Raw genomic sequence first — 13,048 nt, forward strand, 5'->3', positions numbered from 1 at the left:
CTGTTTTCCTCTTATCATTGTATCATTGAGGAATTCATTGTCTACACCATTCACAATGCACCGTTAACATTACATTTGTCAGGGAGCTCTTTGGCCATACCTGGCCCTTGCGCCATAAAACACCACACATCAACATGTTTTTCTTTTATCCCAAACGGGCACCAAGTGGTGGTTAAACAACTGGCTCGTTCATCTCCCAACAGTGTGAGTTCTGGCATTGGCATTTCCATGAAACATTTCCATGAGCGTGTTCTAAATGAGCAGTCGTATGTGTGAAGTCCTAATCTATGTTTACTTTATGGAAAACATGACTTGTAGCCATGAAAAGAGTATGAAGAATAATGAATAGGCAGGATAACAGCTCACTGTTTTCAAAGGTATCCGATTGCTCATACCGGCCCAACTAAGAGTGATTCGACAGTGCTTACATAAGCAAAATGTGCATGTTTTACTTTGTTCTGGTATTATTAGATGTTACCAAAGCACAGCCTGCTATATAGAATGAAACCTCGCTACAACGAAGTTGAAGAGGGAGCCGGAATTACTTCTTTACATCCATTATTTTGTTATATGCATTATTGCATTCATTACTGCACTGTGAATCTCTATGGAGATTTCAAGGCGAATTTGGGAATTTCCCTAGCTTTATTACATACGTTATATTGTTGTGCAGTCGATCCTGGATATATGGAACTCAAAGGAAATCTCAAAATATTTTGATCTATCAATAATTCGAAGTGTAAAATATGACTATCTGATGCTTATCTGAGATCTCCGCTTGTCTCTGACAGTTTCCAGAGATTGTGAAAAGCCAGAACTTACCACTTCTCCGTGAGAAGGCAAGGAAACGCTACTTCTATAGACATGGCAGCAGTTGCGAGCAAAGGGGTAAATTTAAGTTAAAGGGACGGTATAGTACTATTATAGTCTGCTATTTCTGGAAAATAAGCACCATGCAAATTTGTCAAACAGACAACTTACACGGGGTGGGCAGAAGCACAGTCACATGAAGTGCACCGTAGGGTCTAGGCGATGCTACAGAAGTGGTTGCACATCAAATCAACACTTCCGTGCCCGCTGCGGTAGCTTTGCAGCTATGGCATTGCTCAATGTTGCGGGTTTTATCCAGATCGCGGCAGCTGCATTTCGACGGAGGCGAAATAAAAAATGCTCGTGCACTTACATTTAGGTGCACGTTAAAGAACACCACAGAACCAAAATTAAACAGGAGTCCGCCACCACGGCGTGACTCATAATCCGATTGTGGTTTTGACATGTACAGCCCCATAATTCAATTGAAGTTTAATACTTCTGCCACGATGCAATGTGCCACGTGAGGCAATTAATATGCTCAACCCTCTCAGAGGTTATGAAGTATGGAGCGCAACGCTTCACGCAAACACCTCCCCCTACGTGTATTGTTTACTATGCCGGCAAACAGTAGTGGTGCACACAAAGTAACATTTAACGTCAACTCGCCACTCTTGTGTTGGACTAAACGTTGAAGAAATGAAACACTCACCATCAACATCACTGCTAGTTATCGTCAATCAAAGGAAACAACACAAAGAGCTTTGCTTACATCGATTTCCTCACTGCATGGGATTTGCATAATTTTTATTCAAGAAAAGCTAAAAATAGATGCTCTCTGGAAGCAAAAGAGCCTGTATGGATATGCGCCGTGCAGCCATCAATGTACTCGTATTGAGAATCGTGTGTGAACGTGCCCGGCCGCGTTTCCCTTACAATATGCATCATTTAAACGACTGATTGCCGGGTTTCGGAACCGACTTTCTGTTAAAACCAGTCATCCTCGCTTCTCGACTGTGCTAAAAAGCCCGCGGGCCTCTTACATCGTGCCACTTGGCACTCCGTCTTGCGGCTGGTACGTACTTCCTTCATTCCCGGCTCTTTCCTTCCGGCCTCTGTGTCGGTGACTGCGACTCTACACACATTCTGTTAGCTTCGAAAATGCCATTCAGCTTTTCAGAACATTCAAGGCCATTCCCACTGACGTGTAACGGGCACGAATGAAACTGCGTGTTCAGTGCAGACCTGTGAATTGCACAGCGATGAGTCTTGCACGCTGTTGCTGCAATAGCTCTCTTCGCGAAGTGCGGATGTGGCATGTGGTGGTTTTGTTAAATTAAAACTAATTTAAAGGTCCGTCCAAGTGGATATTGGGGTCGGATTTATTTTGACCACTCATGGAATCCTAAGATGCCCTTTGGAAAGCATCTTCTACAAGAAGATAAACCTGGCAGTGCAGCATCTCCAGTTATCGTGGCCTACCTCAGGAGTAGTTACAAGGCAATCTTTGGCACTGTATAAAGATCTAATGAGCGAGAGATTTAAGGTAATATTTCAGTGGATCCCATCCCACATAGAAATTGAAGGAAATAAGAAAGCTGACGCTCTTGCATGCCTAGTGCTTACATGTGTTGCAAAAGTGAGAGTACCAAACATCTTTTAAAACTCTTAGGATGCAATCCACAATCACCTTAGGGTGATCTACAAGACTCCACACCAGGCCTGTGTGACCGATGGAGTTACTTGTGAAGAAGCCATACTGTTATACCACAACAGAACCGACTCCACATTCAGCCTGGCTTGGTTTTTTAAAACTGGACAGTGCATTTTCCCACTCTGTGCCTTCTGTGGTGGTATTAGCGGCATCGAATGTTTAATTTGCCTATGCTTGCAGTTCGACATGGAAAGAAAAGTAATGGTCAACAGCCTGCAAAAATATGTTCTTTCGCACGGTACCTATGAAGACGTTGTTTTCCTCGGAGGGCCCATGGCAATCGGGAAGAGAGTGAAACAACTGCTGATTGCCTTCATGCGAATCACGGGCCTCTATGACACCTGGTGACACACCCCTCATTTCAACTCGCACGAGGCCCAGGTGGAACAATTGACAGCTGTGTATGCCAGGCTAACTTTGCCTGCTGCAACCCCACCACCACCAGCTCCAGTTCGGTATCCGATGTGCGGCGTCACTCAGTGAAAAGATTGAATGTCATCCACGCTTCCTTGTGGAACGCGTATCCGGCTGGAAGGCCCTTCGCATTCTTGAAGCAGATTAGTGATGTGCTCTTGCAATAACAAATGGCCGCAGTTTGCACGAGCCATCCATATGCACAGCGATCTAATCTGGAGCATAGTGCTCATTTTAACGTGATACTGTTAAGGGCCCCGTGTCACAGAAAATCTGACGTCGGCATCCCGCATCCGGTGTCCAGCATCGGACGTTGCTTTGGCAAAATGAATTTTGAACCAAATTCTGAACCATGCATACCCAACCACTCTTGTACTACCAAAGTTGCTCATATACCTTGTCTTTCATTCTTTACAAAGTTATTGCTTGGAATTTTGAGAATGGTAGCCCACAAACAAATGTAATGGAAAAAAAAACACCGACAGCACATATCTTTCATGTTAGCTCTTCTCAGACTGAAATATTAAAAATGTGAAATGATAACAGGAGATCGACCCACTCAAGAGGCCGCATTTCTACCAGAAAGCGTGCCCTCATGCATAGCGTTCCCCGCCTGCGTTTCCCAGTAAATGTTACGAGAACATAAGCTGCAGTTGCCGGGAAGCATGAAAAGGAGCAAGGGGTCTTTGAATGCCATCGCGTTCCACTCTTAAAGGCGAAGCTTAAGTGTCCTCCAAATTTTTTTACTCCATGGTATGTACTGCCCTTCAGATTCATAATGTTGTTTGGAAGTATCTGGCATAACAGTGCCGTTTCACATTTGTTGGCATTAAATGTTTGCGCCCACACAAGAAGTGAGTGCCTTTTAGTTAGGAGAAGCGCACTTGCAGGGGCGTGGCACGACTCGGCGTTCAATATATAGAATATGTCAGTGAACAGGATTTCGAAGTATGCGTAGTACATCAATATGCTTTTGCATGGGATTTTCAAGGAGATTTTACAACTGTTAGATATAGACAATAATTCTATATATCCGAGTTTGATATAACTGGGATCGACTGTATCCCGTTTCATTATGACGAGGTTTGACTGTATTTCAGGCACATGACGTAGGGTCACTGTTCCTGCCGATGTAAACAAATGCACCACTGGTCGGTGCTTTGGACTGTCACCAGTGCTCTCCAGAGCAAAGAATTAAAGTGTCTATAAATTGACATACAAAAGCAGAAAGCAGTGCTTGAAAGCATCCAATAGTGAGAACGTGACATGCTATTTTGAGAAGGGGTAAAACAACTAAAGTGCTAACAACACGTATCAAACCAGTGGTTAGGGCTACCTTGGGTGTTCATGTTGCACTGTAACGTGCTGCACTAGGCGACCAATGTTCTCAGCAACTGGCTCACCTGGCGGTGGATCGAATGCAAATAGTGATTCGTGGCTGGCGTGCCTCAATTTACGTCACACTATGTGGTTTGCTCAACTGCTCGTTTTTCTGCATTTTTTTCTTATTTCAAGTTAATCTTGAATTTGCAGAGAAATTCTTTCAGGCGTGTGACAGAAGGGTTTTGGGAACATGACATTGTCATTAGCCTGACATGGTTTAAATATCACTGGAGTTGCCCTTTAAAAAATGTTTCATGTGTTTGTAGTTTTTGGCTGTATGATAACGTGCAAAAAGACATGTTGCGCAATTTTTCTTTTCTGCTGCAGCATATTGACCACATCATGGACAGCCATGGGACACAGATTATGCAGGCAGTGATCCTCATTCTTGAAGGGGATCACAGTGCTGATGTTAAGGAGCAGGCATTGTGCATCCTGGCCAACATTGCAGATGGGGACACGGCAAAAGCTTTCATAATGGCCAACGAAGACGTCCTGAAGAAGCTGACCACCTACATTGTGAGCAAAGCTTGCCAGATAATTTTCAAGTTGTAGCACCACTATGATTGACATGAAATGAAAAAGCTTTTTTGCACTGGAAATTTAAATGAACACACTGCAGGGTAAATTGATAGTTTAATGTACATGCCATGTATCATTGCTTTTTAGAGCGCAGGTCTTAAGCGCCCGTTTTTGCGGTGAGCGTTAGTGTCGTAACCGAGCAAACGAACACAGTGGGCGTTGAAAGACGGCGAGAGCAAAGATAGCGTGAGGAGGAAAGCGTAGGGGAATGTACAGCGGAACCATGAGGTGGAAAACGGAGGAGGAGGGTATGGCAAAAGCATGAAAAGACTATGGCTACGATGGCTACGAGATGGCACCAGAGTAGTGCACGTCGTTAGGGTGCCTCAGTGTGTTCGCTCGCCTCCGTTCTGTTCGCGGGGTGCGCGCATAGAGGCAGTCTCCGCGTTGTCTGTTCACCAAAGTGCTGCATAAGCGGATTTCTGTTCACAGCGGCTGCTGCAAATTGCGCCCATGCATCAGCCACGCACTGCCTCATGCGATCTCCCAATTAGTGAGGCAGTTGCGCCACACATCGGTTCATTTTGAATGTGTGGCACAAGACAGATTGTCTGCGCCGGGCAATATATCACATAATGAAAACGCGTATAGATACAGCTGCGCTCAAATTTCGCATTGGGGAGTATTTTAATCGTCGGTGAATGTTTTTTCCAAAGTCTGTTACCTTGTAGTTATGCCATGACATACACCTAATGGTGGCAGTAGTGTCAGGCTATAGTAATTGGTGTTTTTGAGCTTTTCAGTCTCTTGGTCACCATCACAGTTGTTTACACAACCCCCCTGCAGAGTACGCACAGATAGTGTACCCCTGGGCCTCGTGCTGACCAAAATGCAGTTGAGCCTCAGCTAATGTGAGCTTTGTTGTAATTAAATTTTCAATTTAAGATTTATTTCACCGAGAACGTTTTCAAAGAACACAATGTGTTTCCTCTCACTCTAGCGAAGCACTTTTCTACAGCAGTTTTGATTTCATGAAATCTTCAATTATTGTTTAGGAACTCTAGTAGCTTCTGTAAAAGTGACTCAAACAGAAGTATTCAGCAGTATCCATTGCTTGGCCCTTTGCTGGCCAGCCACCTAGTTCGCACTCACGCTGGGGACGTATTCTGGCACGATAATTTTCGGCGATACTATAGATTCGCCATGAGGCACACATTGATTGGTTGGTTAAGCAAAAGTGGATGAGCTGATTGGCTGATTGAGCACTATGTCAGGGGAAGTCGATGCTATCACCGAAAGTGATCGTTCGAAAATACGTCCCCTGAGTGATTTCACTAGTGCTCATGGCGTACTAATTAAAGGCATTAGGTTCTTTGAGCTAGCAGCAATTGAACATAAGTGATGTTTGGTACGTGATTATGTAAATGAGGCATGGTCATGTCTTGTTTGCTACAGGTTCAGTTGATCTGCCTGCACTTTTTGAACTAGTTTAGTAGGTGCTACAACTTGTCATTAGTTTCACCAGTGCAACATGGCATCGTCTGTATGTCGCCATTTGTTTCACCTGGTACAGGCTTCATGCAGAACGAGTTCACAGCATTTCCTGTACATGTGGGAGAGGTAGTGTAGGGCTTGTGCAGGAGCCTGGCTTAGCACAAGCATGGAACTTGCATCGAACCGCAGTGAAATAGTTCCTGAAATGCATAGCAAATCAATTCACCTATGCTTGCATTAGTTTTGAAATATTTTCATGCAGTCCTGGTGGGTTTTCACACATTTGCTGTTTCCCAGTGATTGAAAGATATTCTGAGGAGTGCTTTTTGGCACAGCCTGGTTGACCTTTTTTACAGTGCGTGAGAGGTTCAGCGTGGCCATGCTATGTGTAAAATGAGGCATTATTGTTATGGTGTGTGTTTGAATGCTGCTTTTGAAGTTCAGCAGGAATGATTAAGTGTAGGGGGGATGAAATATTCAAAAATTTCGAATAGTATTGAATGTTATATTTTTAATGATTGTATTCGATTGAAAAACTAGGTATATGAAAATTTTTGAATATGCGATTGTATACGAATGTTCGACAAAAATCGAATATATTGCTGGTTGTTTGGGAGCAAACATGGTTCTTAGCATTTATTTCTATCTACACTAAGAAAGTGTGTCTGATCTGTGCTGAATTTTGCGATAATTTCACGCTGAGGGTGAAATTTTACTTGTAAAACACACTGGACGCTTCAGCTATGCAGGGAAGCCAGCCTCTCAGTAGCAAGGGGCACGAGCTTGCTAACAGCGAGCGTGCCCTTGTTTGCAGGTTCCACCCCAAATCCTGAGCTTCTGGCTTGACAGCAAATGACAGCAGTAACAACTGGCTTACGGAAAATTGATGTGGTGTAATAAAGCACAGGTTGTCAAGAACAGAGAGCTAGCAGAAATTATACAACTTTCCAAAGCGAACATGAGCCAAATACACAATCGTTTAGTAAAACGGCTTATTAGTGAAATTTTTTTTACCAATGACAATGTATAGTAGAACCTTGTTCATACGTTTTGGAAAAAAAAAACGAGAAGAAAGCATGCTAACTGAGGAAACGTACGATCCGAAGCAACTAAAAAGATTTGACATACTCAACTATTGTTGACTACGTAATGCGAAGCGTTGCGTGAATCGTAACGGCACGAGACTCTGACGCGCGTCTAGCAGCTGGTGCTCCAGCGGCCTGAGACGCGTTTTGCTGTTTAGCTGATGCATGGTGTTTTAAGAGGGCCACGGGAAACCGAAGCAAATCGAGCTGGTGGGCGAAATTGGATGCTGCCAAAGCGAAACGTGAGGCCCACATCGCGCCGCCTGCCGCAGGGAGTGGCGGCGCGTTTCGATTATCGCGTACTAAAAGCATGCAGTACACTACCAATGGCACTACGCGGCACGTGCTGTAAAGCAGATAGGTGAAGATGCTTATCACTATCGCAATATGTTTACTTGGCGGCGATAGCTGTGAATACGGCGTGCAACGACCCAGGCGGAGATTTGCTGGTACCGGAATGAGCTGCGCGCCGTCGTTATCACGTGAGATTGGCGGCTATGTACTGTTCTCATTCGCGCGAGCCTCGCACCTTTTCTCATTCACATGGGATCTAGCGCCGGAAAACGTATACGATTGCAGTCTGCAGCAGGGAACGGCGGCGCTTCTTGGTTATCGCCTGTTAAAAGCGTGCGCTACGCTTCTGTTTCACGCCGAGCGAAGCGTCGCATTGCTAGGAGCACAGGAAAAGTGGTGCGCCGAACTGTTGACATCGTTCCGATAACGGCCTATGCAGCCAGGTACGCAGCACGTCGGCATCGTCTGCTGATATTCTTAAGAAAGTCGGCGAAGGCTACAGTTCCACGGATGACATGCTTGCTGAAATTCGCTCTCAACAATGAACCAAACAAAGTTGGTTCAATGAAACAAACAAATGAACCAAACAACAAAGTTGCGCCCGTGCTTAGTCTGGCCCGTCTGCGTAGCCGGCTAGTGAGGAAGTGAAGCCGGGCGCAACTGCAGCGCCACGAAGGCGCGGGTGGGTGGCAGTTCCACGCAACGGCGCCGAGTTTTAAAACTGAAGCTAGTCTAGTAACGTTGGTGTTGCCATTGTAATTCAAAAAAGCATAGCGTGTCAACATTTACAGCCACGAATGGCCCTTGAAGTAGTGGCGGTTTGAGTTGTTCTCCTAAACAAATTTATCACTATTTGCTCGCTTTACATACCCCCACATTACCAATTAAACAAACATGAATTTCTGTCCTTTATAGATAAATTGCCAGAACCTTATGTGTTTCTTGGCGATTTCAATGCATACAGCTACCTGTGGGGCGACCCTCGTATAGATGCGCGACGTCATCTTGTTGAACAGTTTCTTTTCTCTTCTGGTGCGTGCCTGCTGAATAGGAAGGAACCCACATATTACTCTTCTGCAAACAGAACCTTTTCTTCAATAGATCTTGGCATAGTTTCCTCATCTATACTGCCTGAACTTGAATGGGAAGTTACCAACAACCCTTACCGGACACACAAGGTGATAAACACACAAGGTGATACATAAACACATAAACACACAAGGTGATACACTGAAATATCAGGCAGACTCACTTGGGGAGCACTTTGAGAGCGTGTCAAGTTCAACCCATTATCCAAATCCTTTCTCAAATATAAGCAAATAGAAGAATGTAAACCATTCAAAAGAAAATGCCGACAGAGTGAACCGTACAACCGTCCTTTTAGTATTGCCAAGTTGAGGGCTGCCTTGAACGCATGCAAAAGCTTTGCACCGGGATCTGACAGAATCATGTATGAAATGATCAAAAACCTACACAATGACATGCAAGTTACTCCACTCGCACTTCTCAACATTATTTGGGCTGCAGGATACCTTCCAACCGCATGAAAAGAAGCCATGTGGTCCCTGTTTTGAAACAAGGCAAAGACCCTTCCTCATTAGCAAGTTACCGCCCGATAGGCCTCACAAGTTGCCTTTTTAAGGTATTTGAAAAAATGATTATAATTGGCGAGTCATCCATTTTCTTGAACCAAGCAAAATGCTTGATCCCTATCAGTGTGGCTTCACAGAATGGCGCTCCACAACCGATCATCTTGTACGTCTTGAAGGTTATATCTGTGACGCATTTGTACACAAACAGTTTTTCTTATCCATATTCCTTGACAGGGAGAAGGCGTATGACACAACTTGGCGCTATGGCATCTTGAGAGACTTGTTAGAAATGAGCATTCATGGCAATATGCTAAACCTAATAGAAAGCTATTTGTCGAATTGTACCTTCCAGGTAAAAGTCGGCAACGTACTGTCACGTCCTTTTATACAGGAAACTGGTGTACTCCAGGGATTCGTGCTCAGCTGCACAGTCTTTATTACAACACTTCGTGCTTCATTACCACCGACCATTTTTTATTCCGTCTATGTGGAAGACATTCAAATAGGTTTCAAATCGTGTAACCTCACAGTGTGCGAGCGACAGGTACAGTATGGCCTGAACAAAGTTTCAAAGTGGGCAGAGAAAAATGGATTCAAAATCAATCCTCACAAAAGCTCTTCTGTTTTTTTCCAAGAAAGAGAGGCCTGGTCCCGGATCCTTGCTTAGAACCGTGTGGACAACGAATACCTGTCAGCAAAGAGCACAAATTTCTAGGTATTATACATTACTTTAGGCTCACTTTCATTCCACATATTAGATATTGTTACAATATCTTAAAGAAAAATGTTTAAAAACAATGAACTTAATGAAACTTCTATCCCACACTACATGAGTTAGTGACAGGAAGTGTCTAATGAATCTCTACAAAAGCCTAATTCGGTCACGATTGGATTATGGTGCCATAGTGTGTAACTCTGCCGCCCCGAGCACGCTAAGGATGCTGGATCCTGCCCACCATCTAGGTATCGGCTTAGCCACTGGCTCTTTCAGAACAAGCCCGATTGAAAGTTTATATGCCGAATCGAATGAGTGGTCGCTCCACCTGCAGAGATCATACATCAGCTTTACATACTTCCTTAAAGTGCACTCTAACCTTGAACATCCATGTTTTAATAATGTTACCGACGTGACGTGTGCTACACTTTTCCGCAATCGTCCCTCTATAAGACAGCCTTTCTCGCTGTGTGTGAAGGAGCTTAGTGATGAAATGCTTGTCCCACTCCTCGAGCATCGCTTAATGCACCTAACCAAGCTCTTACCTCCTTGTGAGTGGAAGGTGATAGAATGTGACGTATCCTTTCTAAAAGTTACAAAGCATGCTCCAGAGGTGGAAATCCGAATTCATTTCCTAGAACTTGAGTACAAGCACTCGTGCACAGAGTTCTACACAGACACTTCCAAGTCACATGCCGGAGTTTCCTATGCAGCTGTCGGTCCATCCTTCTCGGAATCCGATGTACTACATCCAGAAACAAGTATCTTTACGGCTGAGGCCTGCGCACTATTGTCGGCAGTGAAGGATCTAAGGAAATCAAAACTCCAAAAATCAGTTATATATACGGACTCCCTAAGTCTTGTGAAGGCCTTGATGTCATTCTGTAAGCACAAAAATGCAGTAAATAATGAACTCTATTCCATCCTGTGTAAAGCATATACATCTAACCAACATGTGATTATATGCTGGGTGCCTGGCCATAGGGGCATTGAGAGTAACATTCTAGCGGACCATATGGCCACATCACTGCTTCGGTTCCTGTCACCGACCTGAAGCCCTTCTTAAAGGGAAGCTGAAACGGTTTTCAATTTCCATGAATTTCTGGGATTGGGAAGAACAGACCTAATAATTTACGGTTCCGAAATTTTTTTCTTCATTTTGTTAATATAAGGGGCGGAAATCGCTTTCTAAATCACCCCCGCGGACACGCCCCCATCTCTTCCTGGAGCGCCGGGTGAGGTGGTTGCCAGAGGAGAAAACCGGCGAGAGTGACGTCACTGGCGGGGACCGAGCTGCCGGACCGGCGTGCTGGCATGCGCTGGCATGCCTCTTTCCGTCCTGCGCTTTACTGAACGACGCTACGAGAGATTTGCCGCCGCCGCCGCTCACGTTTGTTTTGCGATTTTAGTAAACTGTTCTTTCCTTCTATGCTGCGTGAGTGCCTACAGCCAAGGGCGCCCAACACGCCCTCGTTCTGTGCAGCATTCTGCTGCGCGAACACACGTGGGTGAGATGATGTGATGTTTCACAGGTTCCCGAAGGACAAGAAGCTTGCAGCGCAGTGCGGTGAGGAGAGATAAGTTCGTGCCGACGAAATCAACTGTGCTGTGCTCGGACCATTTCCGCGATAGCCGGATAGCCTTATGACAAATGCGGAAACGCGTTGTTCCTAGCGTTGCTATACTCCGTTTCATACATCAGGTGCAACGCTGTGGAGGCTTGAGATACTTCTTGCGGTGGCTGCGTTCGCACTTAGAAAAAGTTCGGTGTTTCTTGACCCGATTTTTGGGAAAACCTTTCATATATAAGCTCAGTTCTAAATGAAAAAAAAAAAGAACTTACCCATAGAAACAATCTGTGTACTTATACGGCTGCTAACACGTTCTTTTAAACCAATTTTCTTTTCGGCATTCATGAATTGCAGCCCGTCGCGGCAGCTTCACGTGCATGCTCGCGCGAGCAAACGCCGCTGGCACGCTGCGAACCATAGACGGAAACGCGCGCAGTAATAAATTTTGGTAACCGGACTTCGTGCGTAGCTTCCACAGCGTTGCACCTGAGGTATGAAATTGAGTATAGGCTTGCCTAGTGACATTCGACGTACGGTTGCAGTTATCATGTTTACCACACGGCGGTGCTAAAACTGCCTAATATCTTTACGACAACACGAGCATGGAGCGCGCATACCGATTCTTGATCGAGCCACAATCGCAAAGTCGTCGAACCATATTCTGAATACTGTACATATAATCCCCCTGGCCATCTCGATCTGGATGTGTATGATAAGCAACTTCCATGACTGTACCTCGCAGCACTGCATGTGTGCGCTTTGAAACGCGGCACTTATGTTCGCGATCGTGTATCAGCGCTCAGAAAACCACGGGACTTTAGACAAGCAGCGGCAAGGTGCTTGACATCGCGGAATTGTACCCGTGTTTACAATATAATGAGAAGTTAGTGCTTCGGCATTCTTCCAGCAGCAAGTTCCCAGTGACACTTTAGCGCATTTTTTCTCCCATCATTGGAACGTGCAGCTACATGAAAAAAAAGCATACGTAAAAGCTAAGATTTCCAACGCGCGAGAAGGTGCACACATCGCTCTCGCTTTTGGCACACTCAACATCGCCGTTGCCGCCATCGTTTTCCGTATCGGCTGTCGGTTCGAACATGTACGGCGAAAATACAAGCTGTCCGAGACAGCGAGAACGTTCCATAATGCTTGCAACTCAGCTATGAAGCCAGAACAGAACAGCATGCTATGCTCTGAAACGGCGACGCCGACCGGCGACTGCCGCCATTGACGTCACAGTGGCTCCGACCAATCACGGGCAACAGCGGCGTTCGCGCGATACCCCGAGGCGCTGGTGCGCGTTTTCATGAAAAAACAGCCGCTTTCGCTTGTTTCCGCCCTTTTTGAACGTGATATTCGTGTTCAGGGGACTCAAAACTGTAGAATTCCGCAGAGAACTCATTTTTTTCGAAAAGTGTTTCAGCTTCCCTTTAAGAAGGAAACTACGAAACCAC

General features: G+C 45.1%; 1 protein-coding gene across 12 annotated transcripts in view; it reads left to right on the forward strand.

Moving 5' to 3' along the window:
- LOC139054371 (armadillo repeat-containing protein 8-like) overlaps positions 1 to 13,048 on the forward strand; it is a 101,068-nt gene that overhangs the window by 59,409 nt on the left and 28,611 nt on the right. For all 12 annotated transcript variants that reach the window (XM_070531272.1, XM_070531269.1, XM_070531268.1 and 9 more), the window contains one exon: positions 4,649 to 4,840. In XM_070531272.1, the coding sequence (XP_070387373.1) occupies positions 4,649 to 4,840 (192 nt within the window). The remainder of the gene's footprint in view (positions 1 to 4,648; positions 4,841 to 13,048) is intronic.

The sequence above is a fragment of the Dermacentor albipictus genome, chromosome 1 (assembly GCF_038994185.2).
Source record: "Dermacentor albipictus isolate Rhodes 1998 colony chromosome 1, USDA_Dalb.pri_finalv2, whole genome shotgun sequence".
Lineage (NCBI taxonomy): Eukaryota > Metazoa > Arthropoda > Arachnida > Ixodida > Ixodidae > Dermacentor > Dermacentor albipictus.